We start from the raw sequence: 19,796 nt of genomic DNA, 5'->3' as shown, positions 1-19,796 counted from the left end.
ATGGCTATGAATTCTAATCCTTTGCCCTAAAACTGTTTAAATCTTAGTGTTTTAGGGAAAAAAAAAAAAGGTTATAAAAAGCTTATGTAGCTAAATCCTAAGTTATGCATAAAGGGTTTTTGTATTTGTCAAGGATCTGCCATGTAGATTCCTGGCTTTTTTGTCTTTGAAATTATTGATTAGTGAATGGTATAATTGTAAGCTTTTGAGACTTCATAGGAAAAGAAATTGGACAGTTTTCTGGGTCAGTGTTTACACTAAATTTCTCTACCTAATATGCCGGATTTCTTTAATTGTCTACTAATTTACAAACAAGATTTTATACTACTTGAGATTATATGAGAAAACAGCTTGCATCATCATATTACTATTACTCATTTTGGTTGTTTATTTTAGTGAAGCTATGAGGTGTGTCTCTCCAGAATAATGTGTACAATTTAATACAAACATAAACAGGTTGGGAGATGCTACAAAGCACTGAGTGAAATTATGTGGCTTAATACTTACATTTGGCTAAGGAAGTCCCAAAGTGGCAAATTGCTGAAGACTGGGAGAATATATGATGAAACTGGAAATTTCGTGCTTGTTGTGTTCCTATTTTCTTTCTTATCTGATCCCGTCATCATTAAGTTCCTATATGAATAATAAAATTTTTATATGCTGCTATCTTTAGAATTGGGAATGTTAAATTTTTTGTGGAACTGTGGATTTTCAAACAGTTATAAAATAATCTGTGCCATTTTGGTGATATCATACATTATATTCTATACAAAAATTGTATATGGGATTTCCAAGCCTTCTTTTTCAAGAGAAGGTGTACAAACTTCAGGTCTGCATGCAATCAAGGTTTTAATGATTTTATTTTATTAAGATTTTATTTTTCTTGGATGCTGCTAGACTTCGTAAATGCCAATGCTACCGTAGTGCTGCCTTAAGCGATCATTTTAGTTAGAAAAACCCCCTTTTGAAAAGTATTGAGGAGGGACTGGGGGTCCAGGATAGATTTTGTTCCAAGTGTAATTTGCAAGATGATAGACAGTGACTTAAAACACCTAAGCTATAAGAAAAGTAGGCTTAGATGAAGAAGTAGAGCGTTATGCCTCGCATATGGAAGCTATGCAGTCGTTTCAGTGAGTGGAAATTTAGGTTGTAGTTTTGCGTGGGCATTTTAAAACCTAAATGAGAGATATGTATCTCTTGTAGTGTCTATGTAGTTTAAAAATATTGATTTTTCTAGTAGCAGGAAGGGGATAGTTAAAAGCAAAGCATGTTACTGACGTTTGGTGACTGCTGTTGGCATTAATCATATAATACATATAATTGGGAATCCTGTTGAGTAGAAAGAGAGAGGAATTAATGTTAAATAGATACAAGAAGTTTTTGCCAGTTGCGGCATTTAAAAATAACAAGTGATGTCCAAGGAGTAAAACTAATGAATCAGATTATTTTCAGCTGTTTGACTAGCCATCTGATCTTCCCCACGACTTTGCAGAAATGTTTTTTCTTCCATCATTGTCACGTGGATAAATTTAAGTTTTTAAATCAAGGGTTTAATTTGCAAATGTGTGAAAGGAAAATGTTATCTTTTATACTTTTTTTTTGGGCCATTATTATCTCTGCTGTTTTCAGTATGATTGGAAGTGTAGCAAAATTATTTTGTAGAGTTGGAACAGACTGGCCGTTTCTGACAAGGCCTTGAGTATAGTGACATCTGTCTCTCGTTGAGGTTGCTGTGTCACTTGTGTTCTCTTCTGTAGTAGTACAGATACTTCCTTTTTCTTCCTCTGGGGGGAAACATAGTGATTCCTGCTGCTATGGAATTCCTGTGTGATTTTCTCCTATCAGTTTCTTCAACAAATCTACATTAATATGTGCCATTTCTTCCACGTGAGTTAATTGTTCAGTCATCATAGACAGATGTAGGAATAGTTCTGTTTTCAGGGATATAGTATCGAAGAAAGTTTCTTCAGTGACTCGTGTTTAAAGAATAAAGGGAGTTTTTGTGGCATACTTTAACTTGTAGCAAAAGATCAAATATCCAGTGGCATAAAGTAATAGTGAATAAATACAAGTCTCCAGGAAATTAGGGCAAATTATACTGGAGGAGAAAACCACGTGTAATAGTTACAGTGGTCTCTGAGGGACACTCTGCCATCTCTTACTGAAGTAGCTCAGTTAACTAGGACAAACTCTTCATTCTTTAACCGTGCAATTGCACGATCACCAGATGGCAGTGTTATACATAATCTTGCCAGGTCCTTTTAGTGGGAATAAAGTCCCTCTGATTTCTTTGTTGTTACACAATGGATTTTATTCAGAAGTCCCACAATACAAGAATAAAAATGTTTGTAATAGTAATTATTTTTCCTTAATAGAGGACGTGAAACCAAGGTAATCTTTGACTCATTTTATATTGCTTCACCTAACAGTCTGATCATATTTATACGAAATATGGTAATGTTTATTCAAAAGCCGAGACTTACCAAGTGTCACTGACAAGACTTAACAAGTACTCCGTGTTCCTTAATTGAAAAGCACTTAAATGTCTTCTCCTTTAAAAATAGCATTTGTCTGCTGTTAAATTTTCTATTTGGGTGAATTTGATCTTCCGCGTGGCAATATAAGGATGAGGGCTGGTGGGGATTGCTAGAGCGAATTGTTATGCATTTCTCCCTGAATCACGGTGTCTGCTTGAAGCAATCAGTGTATCTCTTGAATTCATCTGCAGTTTGGGTAGCTTCTATTATTTTTTAATTTGTACTCTTCACTTGCATACTAGCTGTTCTTTTGTGCACATATACTTCTATGAACTTCTGAATTTCATTATCTCACACATTTAAGTGTATATGTTACTTTACATTGCTTTTCCTTTCCAGCCTGTCTTTGTGTGATGATGCCTCTTCATAGAATTTACTTCTGGGGTGTTTTGAACTATCTGTCTCAGGCAGTGAAAAATTTTACTCTCTTTTTGGAGGCCTCTGCACCATTATCTATTGATAGAGATTTTTTTTCCATCATCTAATATATAAGTCTTTTTGCTGCAGTGAACAACACTTTTAATATGTGGCTTATCCTTAATTTTCTTCATTGCGAAGTTTAGCCAGAACTTAACACATACCATCCTAGGCTGACTGTGAACATCTTTCATGTGAGTGTTGAATGGAGTCTTTTGTGTCTGTTCCGTTTGGTAGGAAATTTTCCACCAAAATTTTTGAATAGCAAAGTATTAGATCAGAATATTTTTATTTTAAAATATTTATTTCAGGATTGTGTTGATTTTTGAAGCATCATGACTCGTGAAAGAATGCATATCTGGAAATACGTTTTTGCAGTTGTTTAGTTAAAATAAAAAACTCCAGGTATATTCTTAAAATATGAGGTAAAAGCAAATGGCTTCCATAGGTTCAGTTGATGTTTATTCTGAATGTAGTATACATTCCATATTTAGTGCTGAAGCTGAATCCATTCACATATCACATTCACATTGGCACATAATTTTTCTTCCCTCTGTACCTTGCTTTTCCATTTTGCCGCATTGCTCCCTCTCCTGTTGTTCCATTACAGGACATCTTGAATTGCGTTTTCATTCTTCATTCATGTGGTAACTGAGGACATGCACATTTTGTCACGTTTGTTGAAGTAGGACAGCAAATTAAAAGCTGCCGAGCATGGACAGGGTAGTACATAGAATCCTTCGAGCAAAAGTTCCTCAAACACAACAACTTAACCTGCTCTCTGTCAGATTTTTCCTTTGAAGTTAGCATTTACATATCTCTGGACAAGCAGTCCAATTCAGCGATAAATACTTAATTTTTAGAGTTTTTTTGTGATTATAGACAATTTGAACAGATAGTCTTTGTATCTTATCAAACTACATTTATAACCAAATTAAGTTAAATACCTTACTCTTAAAATAAGGAAAATTTGAAGAATACCCACATTCACATTAGATTAAATGACTTCACTTTAATTTTATAGTAAGTTCTGGTTTAGATCCACAGTTAACTTACAAGTCCTTGCCTGTCTGACCTTGGCATTTGAATACCCTTATCTTGGAAAAGAACCAGAGCATTTCAAAATATGCAATAGCTGATTCATTTTGCATATCTACAAGTGATAGATATTTTATCCTTAAGACTCCTTGAAATAGAACAGTATCTTCTGAAAGTTTCTCCAAAATAAACACGAGGACTTAAGCTTTACATTTCTATACTGTTTGAATAGTAGATTTCTCTTGATTAGCTTTTTAATTTTTTAATAAAAATAAATTTTATTGTCTTTAAAATCAATTGATCTGAGTTTGCAACTTACAGTTATTATCAAAATATATGTTATGTATCAGTATTAATTTGCAAGACTTAAATGTAAATTTGTGAGATCAGACATTATGCAAAAAAAAACACTTTATCCACAGCATTTCACCTAATTTCCCACTGGTGTATGGCTGTATACATGCACACAAGATTTTAAAGATCATGTTTCCCTCAAAGGAGGAGGTTACAAGCAGGCAAAGGCCAGCATATCAGTCTTTAATTTTCAAACAATTATTTCAATATACACAATTTTGTTACATACACATTTCCCATTATAATTTATTGGTAGATACCCACCTGCAGAATGTTCCCAGGGCATTCACACTGCCTTAGATGTTATAAAGGAGATATGAGCTTTATTACATTTTCAAAACAGTGTGGATTCTGTTGTAAACAGCTGTGATTAATAAACCTTTCGATATTCTCCATGCAGCTGACAGCGACTTTGCGAAACTTGGCTGAGTCGCCCCCGGCAAGACAGCAGCTCATTTGCAGGGGAGCAGCCGCTGAGCTCTGCGTGGCGCTAGAGCAGCGTGTGAGCGACAAGGACGTGTGCACCTATATCATCAGGATATTCAGGTATGCATAGAACACGGTGCTGTTGCTGCAAGCAGGCAAGTCAGTGTTACTGCTTTGAGGAGGGCAGGATCAAACACTAGAATGGGAAGGATTACATTGATTTTTTTATTTTTTTTTTTTAAAGATCTGTGTAGTTTTTGATGATTTTGTATGGTAACTGTGTTTTTATTAATACTGATAGAATTGTTTAATTGTAGCCATACAAACCTGCATTCGTTATCCCTGTTAAAAGTGTTTTGTTGTATTGTGTTATTCTTTGATCCCCCAGATTCTGAGTTTTTTAAAGTACCATTTCACATATTTTAAAGCTACATACATTATTGTGTATTTATTAATCCTATTTTAGTCCATGTTTTTAAAAATGAATGACAGAAATTACACAAGCTTAAGTTATGTTGGGGACTGTGTATTGTGAAATAAAATACGGGGAAGAGAAAATGTGATCAGCATGCATTGTACTGAGCTGTCACAGAGATTAGTCTGTGGGTTCAGGTCTCCAGTGTACAGAAGGAAGCACTGGAAGAATCTCAGTTTTATGAGCAGCTCAATGGTGGTTTTCCAAGATGTGCTTTTTAGAGGGAGACTGGTATGAATGAATCACCCAAAAAGATCCTTTTGTAAGCACCAGCTTGCAATATCCAATGCTAAATGGACTTGCAAACAGTTGAAGGATTTTTGAAGAAGTTGTGAAATTAACTGTTGGTAATTTCAGGAGAAGTTGATTTATAACCATGATTTATGAATGCTCTTCTGGGTGAAGTATTTGCCATTGCTGTTTTGTCATTGTCATGAGTCATGTTGCCTGTGGCTCCACGTTCATTGAGTCACTCTGCTATGGACTTCTCTTCCTGTTCAGCTCCTCCAAATTATCTATCACTTTCACCTTGCTAGATGAGAACTGGTCATGTTTTGAAGAGCAGGTACATAAGAGACTCTCGTTCCTTCCTCTCCACGGCTGAAAACAAGCAAATCTGGTCCTTTGCCTTTTGTGCTACCTGCAAAGCACGTGAATCGCTTCCCAGATTCCATGCCACTTTGTCCACATCTGTCTCTCTAATTTTGTTCCTGAAAATGAGTTGAGTTCTAGCAATTATTATAGCACTTTGAGCATATTTACTTCTTCTAAGGAGAGAGCATTTCTTTTACTTGGAAAATGCCATGAAGAGTGGGGTAATGGCTTTGTAATTAAATGTAATTGATACTTACACTGTAATTCTGACAAGGACATTTACTTGATCTAGAATTCAATATGGAGTAAAAGTAATTGTCTTAAAGTTTCCTACTGCTTCAATTTTTTTTTCTTAAGTTTAGGGAACTGCATACTCTGAGGATACAAATTAGCCATAAAATCAATTTAATTAGCTTCCTGGAAATTGCAGTCACAAAAAACAAAACAAAACAAAATTATACTATGCAGCACAGAGCACGAATTTGAATTTTGTCTTCTAGTAATGTAAAATTATTATTCTTTTCTCTCAGTAACTTTAGGCAGCATCTTTGTAGAGAATATTTTCAAACTGTTCATATTATTCATTTCTCTAAGTCTGTAAGTCTTGCTGCAATTGTTGTAATCGAACCTCAAGACAGATATTTGCTGGTTTTGACTACATGGGAAATAATAAGTTATCCTCATTTATTCTGTTATTGCAGTATTTCTGGTATGGCCAAAGCGTGTCCAGTTCCCTATTTTTGTAATGGTCCAGGTGAGCAGTGTAGGACTGGAGCAGCCATTTAGGGAACAGGCAGAGGTAAAACCATGACCGCAAGAAGACGTCTTCTCCATTATTTTTGCTGGTGAGAGACGTGTTCTGTTGCTGCTGTCGCATTAGGAGGGGACCCTTCATTTCCACTCCTGTCTGACTTCCCATGCCATCTTGAAATTACACTTCTCCCGTTGAACGCTAAGAAGTGCTAGAGTTAGCATACTGTGCCCATATGGCAAGCAGGTTGGGAAGCTCCTTATGTTTGTGTCTTCCCGTAATTCACTGTGGCAAGGATAGCTGGGCATCTGTTGTGCTCTTATTTAACTGCGTATGCCTCTACTAGGAGTCAAAGTATTGGCATGAATTTCATTTGTTGGAAAACGCGGCTCTGAGATTCAGAAGCAGAGTGATTTAAAAAAATAATCTGTTGTGGAAAAAAGTACTTTCATTCATTTATATTTTATTTTTGTACCTTTGTAGCAAACTTTCATCCTACGATGACTTCTGTGCAGCTTTAGCAGACTGCTCCAGATGTTACATGTTATTTTTAGCTCTACTAAACAAATACCAGAAGCAGCAGGTCAGTTTTTTTATCTCTTGATTTTTATATGTTAATCCTCTGATGTGTCTGTGTATTATTGTGTATAAGCTTGTTTTCAGTGACCTACTTTTATGCGTTTACCAAATAAAAATTTTAAATGGTTGACAACATTTCTAAGTATTATAGTAAATAATGGAAATGAAATAATTTAGATTAAAAATTCAAAGTAATTCAAAGGACAGAGAGTTGATTAACTTGTCTATCCTTTGCATGTGTAGAAACAGTCCCTTGAGTAGTTGTTTTTCTTAGTTTTAAAAAACACTTTTTTAAAGCAAATAGTTTATCAGAATATTTAATAGTAGGAAATTGTTGGGATTTCTCCTGCCTAGAAGTGTGCATTTTCCAGAGTTAAGCAATTTGAAAGCAGGGGAAAATTTGTTCCTTGATAACTGCATAAGATATCAGAATGTATCTCTCCCCTACCAGAGAAAACTGTATGCCCAGAATACTGCATTTGAAACGTTCACCTAGAAGTAAGTGTTTAGAGTTTGTCAAAATGCTTCATAATACAAGGTAAAATTCTAAGAGTATAGTTGCTGTATAGTGATCTTTCCTGCGTTTACTGGAGCACTGAAAGGCTATGAGAGTTTGGTGTGGGATCACAGTTTGGAAGTTTGCCACGTTGGTAAGAGTGGGGTGCCCCATGTATGGGAAATTACTCAGCTCTGTTGCCAGGTAAGATTGAAGAAGCTAATTTGTATGTAAAGCATAGATGTTCAAAGGTGGAACGAGGTTTCAAAACATACAACGTTAAATCACATTAAGATTATTCTTAAATGTAAGGATCTTTCTTGGTTGCTTCAGCATCTAAACTAGTTGGAGGACATTTAGTTATCCTACAGAATTTATCCCAGGGTTAGTAATTCCTAGATAATTGTTGGAAGGAGGTTCTTTTGTGCTGCTGTTGTTAAAAGCGGTCGATGAAGGTAACCAGATAGCTATGCTGAACAGTCTACTCTTTCTCTTGCCAAATACAAAAATAATTAATCCCTGTCCTGTTTACCTGCCTCCCTGTTTTCTGCAATAATACACATGGAAGAGGAACAAAGATTAAGTTGTTTCTGTTTTTCTACATGTGTGTTGATTAACGCTTCTGCAGCATATCTGAGTATTGCATTGTGCACTCTTCAAAGACACCTTAGTAAAATGCTATGTAAATGGTATGTAAATAATATAAGAAATATCAAAGGCATGCTGTTTTACTAGATTTATAGTTACTTTTCTGTGTGAGCACTGTATTAAAAACTAAAAAAATAATGGGACTGGGAATAAGGAGCTTAAATTGAATAACGTCTTCATCTCAGTCTTCATCTGTAATTTTAAGGGGAACTTTTATAGGCTCTTGAGATAATAGCTTTGTGTCATAATGAATTATAGGCTCATATACAAATTCAAATTGTTTGTTGTCAGGTAGCATTCAGAGTTTAGCTTCTCATCTGTCTACTTATTAAGTGGTCCTAAAATACGTCTTTCTTCACCAGATTAGTATTGCTTTTTGTGTTAAACTGTCAGTTTTTTCATCAAAATACAAATTAGTAAAGAAATCGCTTGTGTAATGAAAAAGTTGTTATGTTGTGATGATTGTATATGCAGTTTCTTCAGAATAATTATTTCTTACTGCAGTTTTTAAACAAGCATGCAACTGTCAGCTGTCAGCATAGTGAAGCCCTGCAGAAACAAGAAGAGAAACATGGATAATGTAATGTACGACTTTTTCTGTAGTATATAATAAACACTTGAGCTGGAAGGAGTGCAAATGTTTTTTCTGAGGTGTAGTTGGCACTGCTAATCTTTCTTTTAAAATGCTGACAGCTAGTGAGTTATAGCGTGAGTTGGTCTCTGTTGAAAAGAAAACAAGTAATAGCAGTGTGAGTAAAATTGTCTGCCGTGGGAAGAAGCAGCCAAGAGGAGGATAGATCAGTATTATTAATTAAAATAATTAAAAGTCATCAGGACTAAGAACTAATACATTAAGAAAGGAAGTGTGTTTTCTGAACTTTGAGGTTGCAAAGTTTGTGGGGTTGGGTTTTTTAACTATCATCCATGGCAGCTAGAAACATACTGCAGGAAAAACTAAAAGAAAACCAGCATTCAGATTTTCTCAGGTGCTTTCATAACTGTGACTTTTAAAATAAGCGTTAAATATTGTGAAAATAAAAATGTGAGCACTGGAAATAGGATTAATGACTTGCTCCCACACCACACACTGAATTCCCCAGCCGCCACTCAAATAGTCTGTTCTTCTCACCACATGCAGGTTCAGCTCTTTCCTTTCTTTTTTTTTCCCCTCAGCTTGTTTTCTCTCTTGGGTAAAAAGAGTCAGAGGGAATGGGAGAATAGTAATTTAATTATGTGAGAAAGACTTTTGGGGAAATTTAGTTGGCAAGACTTGCTAAATTCCATGTGTTATAGTCTTAGGTAAGGAGACTACAGAAGATTGGAAAAGCTGGATCTGCAAGGTAGGACTGGGGAATTCGACAGTGCTTTTCTCTACATCTGAAGTACGTGTTCTGTTGGGCTTCACTCATGGTTGGTTTTGGAGCGAGCTTTTGTGGAGTAACCAAACGTCCTTGGTGGCTGCCACATGCTGCGAAAGGTGTCAGAAGTGTTCTTGTAGAGCTTCCACCTTGCAGGATGAGCTGTGTGTGCTTCTGTTTCTAGTCAGCATTATAGTCTTTTGCCTATCTCCAAGAATCTTTTAACATGATGCTGTTCCCCTCTCCCAGATCATCATCATCTCTAAGCTTTTCAGATAAGCTATATAAAGGATGACTTTCTCAGGCTATGGCTAACATCATAAGTCACAAGGATGCCATGCTTTTGGAGCACTGAGATTGCCTGAATCGGGCAGTAGCTTCTGCTCTGCCAGCTTCTGTGTCAACTTTTATCGGTGTACAATGAGGAGTCTTGTTTTCAATCTTAAGTGCGCAAACACAAGGTGTGATACCGACATTTGCATAGAAGAAATCTTGTACCTGTTGTATACAAAAGTCCCTTTATATTTGTGTAGCCTGCCTTTTTAATTAGAAAACATTTGTTAAGTATCTGACATCACTGCATCACTGGATGCAGCAATTGCCTATTTAGCAAAAGAATAATCATGCTGGGTCACATGAAAGTTTCATCAAGGTGACCGTCCATACTCGGCAGTGGTGAAAATCAGATGCCCAGAGAACAGTTAAAACATAGCAAGCATCTATGATACTTCCTGCATATACCCACCAAACCTTCGGCTCTTTCCAGTTTGGAAACTTCCTCAGCCAGCTGTGGTTCTCTGTGTATGAAATAAACCTCAGTGGACTTCTTTTCCCATTAAATTTCTACAGTCTTGCCTCTATCCCACATAAACTTCTAACATCTTAAACATCCAGTGACAAGGAGTTGCCATAGCAACTGCCCATTGCACAAATAATTCCTTTTGCTTGTTTTTAATTTGGCCTTTACTATCTTTATTTGATTCCTTCTGGTTCTTATATTGAGAAGTTGGTGAATATTTAATCCCTCTTTGAGTTCTGACTTTTCCAGGCTGAAGAGTCCTTGCTTACTTAAGAGTCTGTGCTTGTTTGGTCCTTTTTGACATAGAGGCTACTCCCTACATTGTGCATCTATGTTGCTTTTCTCAGAGTTTTTTACAGTCCCATGTCCTGTATCTTTTTCTGAGATAAGGAGAACAGAAAATGGAAGTTAAGATGTGGCAATATCATAGATTTGTGTTCCTGCATAAGTTTATTTCCCAGGAATTCCCCAAATTTTGTTTGCTTTCTTGACCTCCTGTAAGCATTAAACCCTCATAAGGAACCTCTCATTTACCCTGAGATTGCTCTCCAAGTGGTTATGGTTGTTCAAAAGCTCTAATTTTATACATGAAAGTGTGGCTGTTCTGTGTTTTTCCACATGGATCTTTTCATGCTTATCTGCATTTAAATTTCATCTGCAATTTTATTACCAGTTGACAACAAATCCATTTTCTGCTTTTCAGTCAGTGTTCATCTTTGCTAATTTAGATGTCTTAGAGTCATCAGCAAACTCTTCCATATCACTGCTGTCACCCACTTTACTATGTTGTTCGTGGAGAAATTGAAGGCAACAGTTCCCAGCACAGAACCCTGTAGAGCTCCACTGGTCATCTTCTGCCATGGCAGGAACTGCTGATTTACTCTGTCTTCCATCCTTTAGTCATTTGTGCACACTGGGACATTCTCCCTTACATCATGACTGCTTAGTTTCATTAGGATTTTGGTGAGTGGCTTTGTCAGAAGTCTCCTGGAAAGCCATATGGGTGAGATCCAATGGGTCTCCTTCACTCACGGTTGTCTATCCCTTCAAAGAACTCAGGAATTGGGTGAGGTCTTAGAAGTCTTAAAACTGTTTGCTCTGGCTGTCCACTAATTTTATTGTTCTTTTTTATGGTTTCTTCTAATTTGTCTGGTACAGACGCCAGGTATGAATCTCACTTGGATCTTTTTCTAGAAATAGATTTCATGTCTGTTACCCTTCCAGTCCTTAGGCAATCAAGGCAGTTTTGAGAGGTTGCACATCACTGTTATTTAAGTCATTAGTTCTTTTAAACTGCCGGGTGATTATCCAGGGCTGACAATTTGTTACCGTTTGTTTTGTCAGTTGGTGCCTTAAAATGGTTTGTGATCACTTCAGTTTTGGGCAGATCCTGTGATGAGTCTTCCCCAGAGGAGGCTGTAGCATTGAGATCTCCCCAGTTGCTTTCATGGTGGACATGAACCAATGCAAAGAACTCATTTAGCTTCTCTGCAGTGGCATGTTCTTCTCTGAATGCTCCTGGTTTATCCTGATCATGAAGCAGTTCTGCAGATTCTGGCAAACTTCCTGGTCCTGATACATTTGAAAAGATTTATTATTTTTGCATCTCTTGCATCAGCTAGTAGAACTGCACTAATTTACAATTTTAATTTGCATGCTGCTTTACCTGTTTGATTTAACAGTCAGTTTGTCAGAAACAATTTATTAAATGAAGAATAGACTGATATTGCTTTGCCATCTTCTCTAAGGAGATGGCCGCATTTATTGGATTCACCGTGCCTGGACCTGCCCAGCTTTCTTCCCAAATGCATCTGCCAGGTAGCGGGTCCCAAATCACTTTATAGTCTTCTGTGAGCAAGCAGGCTTCTGCTTGTGAGACTATTTCTTTTCTCCCTCCCAGAAAAAGACTCATTTTTAGGGCTGTTGCATGTCCTTTTTTGCTCTTAGGATTGCTGCAGTGAGGAAGATTGTCGCAGTGGGGGCCTGTAAATGCAGATAATATCTCCACTTTGTTTCTGGCTTTATTTATTAGACAAAGGCTTATCTGCATGCAATGACTGGCCTTCCCGGCTGTTTTTTGGCTGGCTTATGGCGAATTCTGTGGTGAGTTCCCAGGAACCCACTATTTGACTCTTTCAGTCAGTCACGTAAGTCATGTAATACCCCAAAGCAACCACAGGCTCTTAGCAACAGAGTCTGATGCTGCAGCTGTATTCAGTTTAAATATACATGCCTGCCTCTTTAATGCTTTGAGAGTATTATTGATACTCTGCTCAGTAGCATCATAGTCTTATAAGACATGGAATATTTTTTTATTATTATTATTTTAATTGGGCATGATGGTGCGTTTCTGTATCCATAACTTGCCTCTGAAGAAATAAATGGTCATCAGTGCTGACATAAGTGTTCTTTGTGTTTTGCTAACTCACTTTTCCTTTCTGTGCCATCCTTCTTTGGGGCTGGGGACAGCTGTTTGTGTGACTGTGTGATACGTCAGGTCACAGAACTAATCCAGTTTCCTTAAAAACTGAAAAAAAGAACCCCAGTCCTTTGCTGGGTTATCACCTGCATTGCTTTCCAGTCTGGTTTGTTGAACAGCCACGTAAACATTTCCTTGTTCACATATACTGGGGAAACAATACAAGAGAGGAACCAAACTGACTGGAGAGGAGAGTGGGTGCTGTTCCTGCCACCACTGCTGCTGAAATGCTTGTCAGGGTGACCCTTTGAAGAACTTGCATAGATCATGTGGTTCCTTTCTCTTGTATTTACAAATACATATTTTCAGTTGTATTCCTCCCCCCTCTAGCCCAGCAGTATAATAGTACCTTGAACAATCAAAAAAAACTGTAAGGGGATATTGACCATTAAAGAACCCATATATAAGATTCTTCTCCTGTGTTTTGTGTGTGCACATACATATTCATAACGGATCATTTGTTCTCCCTGAATTAACATTTATTTCAAGAAAGGAAGTATCGATTTTAGGATATTCTGGGAACTCTGAAGGAATTTCTCTGCTGATAAATCTGAATAACCGCTCTTTCCATACAGTATGATTTCTGACAGTATGCTGAGCTGATAGTATATTTGCATCTTCCTAATACTGTGGGTTTTTGTTTTGTTTTTTTTTTTTTTTTTGGTCTCAAAAGGTAAATGTGGTAGGGAATGTGCAAAATGTGTGATGCATACTCTGAATATAAAGTTATCAGGAATGTAGATCTCAAAGTTTGTAGTCAACCAGGCTCCATTGGCATGCATCATATAGAAACCTGCCATTCTGGTGTATCAAAAGATACAAGAGAGTGAATGTAATTACTGGATAGATAAGTGTTAGATTATCAGATAGGAATAATAAGAAGGTATTACTGCCTGGTGTGACAGAAACTGTCACTAAAATATTTTGCCTTATTTTTTGGTATTCTTTTCTACAAAAGATGTTGAAAGCTTGAGAACAGCTCTAAAAAGAGCTAAAAGAATGATTAGAGTTAAAAAAAAACCAAACCCAAACAACCCAAGGTTAAGCAAATTAATTTGTCAGTGACAAAAGTCAGACCATTAGCAAGTTTAGCAAGTTGGCTATTAATAGTATCTGCACAAGGAAGACATTTCTGTTAGCAGACCATCCTTTAGCAAAAGAGATAATAAGAAATAGTATCTGAAGCTGTACAAATTTAAACTAGTAATAACAATACAGGTTTTAACCAGGGAGATCAGTAAGCACTGAAACAATACCATGGAGGATACGATTTTCAACTTTTATTTTCAGTTCATGATTTCTGAAATGTTTTTCATGAGAGAGCGTAAACTGCTTTTCATCAGATTTTGTTCTGGTGACAATGGGCTTGCTTCTCTTCATTACTTTTCCCAGATTTTTACAAACAAACCTCAGGGTATGAGTTCTTCATTGCTAAAAGTCACTAAGTGCAAATGAACCCTTTTCTGAAAAGATTACCTAAACAGATCAGATTTTTGGATGTAGAAATTATTGGGTAGGGTCCTGTGGTGTGTGATACACATAAATATAAACACATTGTTCTAATGGCTTCTCTTTCTCCTCAAATGCATTTATATTTGCAGGGGAAGGAGATTCGCTTTTTACTGACAAAGTGCTCCCTGCTGTCACTGTGGCAAAGCTTCTCTGCTCCTTGTTTCAGGTCCCTCAGTCAAGATCTTCTTCATTTGCTTTTGATACTTCAAGGGTATTCACAGAATCACAGAATGTTAGGGATTGGATTCTCCCATACACACATCCTTCCTCCCCCTCCCCCTTATTTCTTCTTTAAATCAATTTTCCTTTTGGACCATTTGTTATTTCTGGGTTTAAGCAGGAATTTTCACAGCCAGAATGTCACCTCTAGGTGAATCCTTACTGTGTTTGGAAGAGATTAGCTCCAGGATAGCATGATTACTCTGATTACCCTGCAAATGAAAGTCTTACATTTTCTTTCCAAGGTACACAATAAAGCAGAAGTACAAATTTGGAAGTGAGGTGTAAGTGAGAGTTGAATGAGCCCTAGAAGCAGTTCATACTGCTGGACGGGTGGTAGAATTTTGGCTGCCTCCATTGAAGTTTATGTAACATGGGGACCACATTTCATTTAACAGCTGGAGATTCAATAGGAACCCAGCTGCTGGCATCTGATTTTTTTATTATTATTTTTTTATTTTTTTTTCATCCTATCCTTCCCCTTCTGAGGGTCCAGATACCAAATAGACTGACAACAGGTACTTGGCCAACATGTACAAGCTCTAGAATGGACTCCCTTATTTATCTTGCTTTCCTTAGAAATTACTGACCTAATTGGCTTTCCATTCTTACTGATAAGTAAACCTGTACTATTTGTACCTCTCTTTATCATGCTTTACACTGAAAGGCAGGTACTTTTTAATTGCCAAGATAAACTGCTGTCAAGTTCTGCGACTCAGCAAGTACACTGGGTACCTTTGGTACTGGGGCAGTGCAAGGAATAGATTTTTACAAGTAGATAAGCAAAGGAATCTTTCCCAACAGTGATCAAACATATATGGTTCTGGTTGTCAGAAAATAACAGTTAAATGCTGGTGGAATATGTGGTGCCATTAACCCCTTTAGAAAAAAAAAAAACAAAACAATAGCAGTTTCTTTGTAGATTGAAGAAGCAAAGACAAAAATCAGTTGTTCTTTTCAGCTTTTCTTGATATGTTTCGTCAAATTTGTTTGTATAATTGAAGCTGTGTGGTCTCCTATATAACCTTCCAATCAGGTTTGGGTACACACTGTGGACAGCATGTCTCACATGCACACCTCATTGTAAAAAGATTAAATAATTGAGTGTAATTCCTATTTTTAATTTGTCTTTAGTGTTAAAACCTCCATATTATATAAAGCATATATAAATGACTAATAATTTTTCTGTAAGTGTGCAAGAATGTCCGAAATGCCATATGCATTAATACTCCAAACATTTGGAAATGTATAATCTCATTTATTATACTGGGGTTTTTTTTGTTATGTACAGAAAGGCCCGTGAGCCTTCTACAGGTTTAGTCTTGCAAGCAGTTTCAAAATGCCATTCATTTTTACATGTGTTTCTTTACACAACTGGTGTTTCTTATTCTGTCAGTGCTTAACCTATGAAGATTTTTTTAAAAATATAGCAAAAAATAATATGAACCTTCTGAGTATTATGCTACTCAGGAGAAGCTGTACCAGGTTTTCTCTTTGACTCCGCTAGTTAAACTTTCACTGAAAGATAATGAAACTTGGGTAATGTGCTATTAAAACCGGATGCGCTTAGCTAAAAGGAAGTATTTTCTAAGTTGGTTTTGCTAGCCTGGAGGTGGAAAGCACAGCTGAGATCACACTTCTCAAAATACCAGTTGATTGCTGTAGGTACCTGTTTGTCTGTGCTCCCATTGGGTACGGCTGTTGCTGGGCTGATACTGTTTTGCCCAAAATTAGAAAGTCAATACAAACAAGTCAAACTAGACTGCCTGCTCTTTTCAGTTCTCTCTTCTGATTCATCAGTTGTTTGTTTCAAATTCTTACAGCCTTTGTGAATTGGGGGTTGTGCCAGCAAAGGTGAAAGCTTTTAGCAGTTAATCACTGAGAATGATTGTAAAAATGGGTCTTGATGACATTTAGATACAAGCAAAAATATGATGCCTCATTAAATAAAAAAGTGGGTCCTGCAGAGTGATCGTATTAAATACATGGATGTGAGAACCTATTCATCGCTTAGGACACTGCCTGCTTCTCATATTCAGGGATAACATTCATCGTCTTGACCCTGAAAGGTTGCTATTGCCAATGTCTTGTAGCAGAGGCTTAAGACTTGGAACTTATTGATGAAGAGATGTATGAAAGAAGGATTCGCTGCTTACACATGTTTCTTTTCCCCCTTCAGTATTAGGTTCTATACTTCGACAAGTTGTACTGTGCCTGGTTAACTTATGTTATTAATACCAGGGAGGATTAGAGTATCTGTGAATATAACTGTTTGAAATAGAACAGCATGTAAATTGCTTAGCAAAATTCTAGGTTAGTGCAAGTATGGTAATTTAGCAGCTAAGGGTAGATGGCTGTGTGGTACCTGAAGGAACGCTGTTACTTTTCCTGTACTCTTAAGATAAAGCTACGTACTTCTCTTTTTGGAAATGAGTTGGTTTTGATGCAAGTGACAGAAGTCAGTGTTTTAATTAGTTTGTACCTGGGTTAGCTCAGACTTTCAGAATTTATTTTTTTCTTCTTCCATACAGGTGGGTAAGAAAAAGATGGGGATGTGGTTGCATACCATTCAGTTAGGGTCCACTAGTCCTGCCAAAAAAAGGCTATTTCTCAGTATGTGCAAAATGAAGCAACAAGAGGGTGTAATTCTATATCCCACCAAAGGGCAGGGATGGAAAGTGCTTTAAGAGAGCACCTTGGTTGAATCATAAGATCTCCAGATACCGTATAGAAATAGAAAGTAGGTCTCATTTAGCAATGATAAGAATAAAAGCGTAGCAAGAACATGTAATATCAGAATCAGAAAAAAAAGGCGCAAAATGAGATCAAACTAGAAAGAGACATAAAAAGAAACAAATCAACTTTCTATAGTGCATTAATAGTGAGAAGACAATAAGGAAATAATTGCTGCAGTGTAGAGAAGATTAAAATTATTGACAGATACCACTGTGAATAGTGAAGTGTGGAATGGCTTTTCTTCTTTTTCTGAAAGGGTTAAGTATGGTCAAATGATTAATCTCTATTTCAGCCTGAGTTCTTTATCACTAACAAATGAGCTGCAGCATATTTAAGTGTCTTCAAACCAGCCAGGCCTGATGAAATTTACCCTTTGGTGTTTACAAAAGGACAGAAAGGGGTAATGTCTCTGGGATTCTTGAAAAGTTCTGTAGGATGGCAAGGCTGTAGGGCACCTGTCTTTAAAAGGAGAAAGAGGAGGAACTTGAAAACAAAAAACAACAACAAAAAAACCAACAAACACCAGACTGGCCAGTTAAGATTACATTTCTGGTAAAAATCTGGAACAAACAATTCAGCTCTCTATAAGCAGTTGGACTTAACAAGGAAATGAGTAAGAGTTAACATGGATTTAACAGTAACAAATGAAAGGGAAAGTCGTTTTGTTAACCTCTGCAGTGGGTAAGAGTCCTGGAGCGGCAGGGGAAGTGGTGGTCTTGAGCCATCACAACTGACATTTGCTTACTTGAAAGATTAGTAAGCTCTGGCCCATATGATTATTCTAGTTATATAAAGTGCTGTTTTAAGATTACTGTGGGATTGGTAAAAATAGATGACCTATACTAAGTATATCCCATTAGTAATTACCCCAATGCTATACTAGTTCTGTCAGATGTTTTTGATTTCTTTTGTAAACCAGGTTAGGAAAAATAGTAACATAAGAAATTATTTCTAGTTGCTGTATTTGGCATTCCTTCAGTTGTTCTCGACCTGCTATTAACTGAATTGTGAAGCAAATTAAGTATTATCTTCTTTTTAAGCAGCTAATAGCTTTTGATGTTTTCTGTATAATATGGTTTATTTCTTTTATTGCAGGATTTGGTTATCCGTATCATCTTCATTCTTGGTAATTTAACAGAAAAGAATAACCAGGCCCGTGAGCAGTTTTTTAAAGAACGAGGAAGTGTTAACACCTTGATATCGTTATTCCAAACCTACCATGAACTTGATTTGGATGCACAGAAATCGTACCATGAAGGAAGAGGGGAAGAAAGAAAACACCCAAAGCATCCTTCAGAAGCAGAAGATGTTCTGATAAAACTGATAAGAGTGCTGGCCAATCTCTCCATTCATCCCAGTGTAGGAGCAGCTCTGGCAGCCGCCCCTCGCATTGTAGAATTACTTGTTACAGTTCTAGGTAATAAAATCTACGTCATGTATGTTATCTTTGTTCAGTCTGTAAGGAGAGTTTAGCGTTTTTCTACGTGGTCTTCTTACCTAGGTTGAGCCATAACTAAATCGGTTTCATTGCTAAAATAACAAAGTCAGGCTGCTGATATTCATAAACTGTTTAATGTAGAAGGTCTGTTTGAGACAGTGGAAGCACTGCTGCTTTGGTACTGGCATTTTAATGTCTGGGGAAAGATGTCGAAGTGTTTCATTCAGTAATAAGATTTGCCGATATCATTAAACATAAGGAAGCAAATTTTATTTTAAATACATCTCAGTAAGAGTTCATATCTATAAGGGAAGTCTGTTCTTATCAGGTGCTACATACATGCGTTTGGTGTTTTTCTTTTTATGGTTTGCAGGTTTTGTGACTGTTCAGGATTGAGTATTCCTTTTTTCCCTGCACCCATAATTTTCAGCCTCCTAAAAAAATTTCCTCTTATTTTTTCTTCTTTTTCAAACTTTCAGTCTTTATCTCTCTCAGGTGGAAGGGCGTGTCTTTTTCCTTCCCAACAGATGCTTATGATTGCAGTTCCTTTACTGCTTACTGATCCCTTTGTAAATCTAATTACAGGCTAGGACTGGGCAGTCTGCTCTCCCCATAGCAGAGTTTAGCGGTGACAAGATACATCTCAAAGAACTCAGTATATTTTAGTATGTGATGAGAACATTAAATATTACGTAAAGGCAGTCAACCTGGTTATGTGCTATGCTAATTTACCAGTCTTACCCACCAGTCATGGGGGATTAGAGAACGCAGATTCCCAACTTTGTCTGTTCTGTCTTAAACCCTGTAGGAGATTCCCAGGTTGGAACAGTCTTGATGGTTGTGTAAGTGCTTTCAAGCCTCGAAGCTTCTCTCTGTCACCCTCCGCTCTCTGAGCACTTTATCAGTTAGTTTACCACAAAATGTTCTCTCTCCCCATGAG

At 36.9% G+C, this 19,796-nt stretch overlaps 1 protein-coding gene across 5 annotated transcripts in view; it reads left to right on the top strand.

Moving 5' to 3' along the window:
• ARMC2 (armadillo repeat containing 2) overlaps positions 1–19,796 on the top strand; it is an 81,835-nt gene that overhangs the window by 49,086 nt on the left and 12,953 nt on the right. For 4 of the 5 annotated variants that reach the window (XM_082048876.1, XM_082048875.1, XM_082048878.1 and 1 more), the window contains 4 exons: positions 3,101–3,148; positions 4,747–4,892; positions 7,076–7,175; positions 18,514–18,835. In XM_082048876.1, coding sequence (XP_081905002.1) covers positions 3,101–3,148; positions 4,747–4,892; positions 7,076–7,175; positions 18,514–18,835 — 616 coding nt within the window. The remainder of the gene's footprint in view (positions 1–3,100; positions 3,149–4,746; positions 4,893–7,075; positions 7,176–18,513; positions 18,836–19,796) is intronic. The other variant, XM_082048877.1, reaches the window with a different exon arrangement.

The sequence above is a fragment of the Streptopelia decaocto genome, assembly GCF_964273445.1.
Source record: "Streptopelia decaocto genome assembly, chromosome: 3".
Taxonomy (NCBI): domain Eukaryota; kingdom Metazoa; phylum Chordata; class Aves; order Columbiformes; family Columbidae; genus Streptopelia; species Streptopelia decaocto.
The sequence above is the reverse complement of the archived record's forward strand: the minus strand, read 5'-3'. Positions and strand labels throughout refer to the sequence as shown.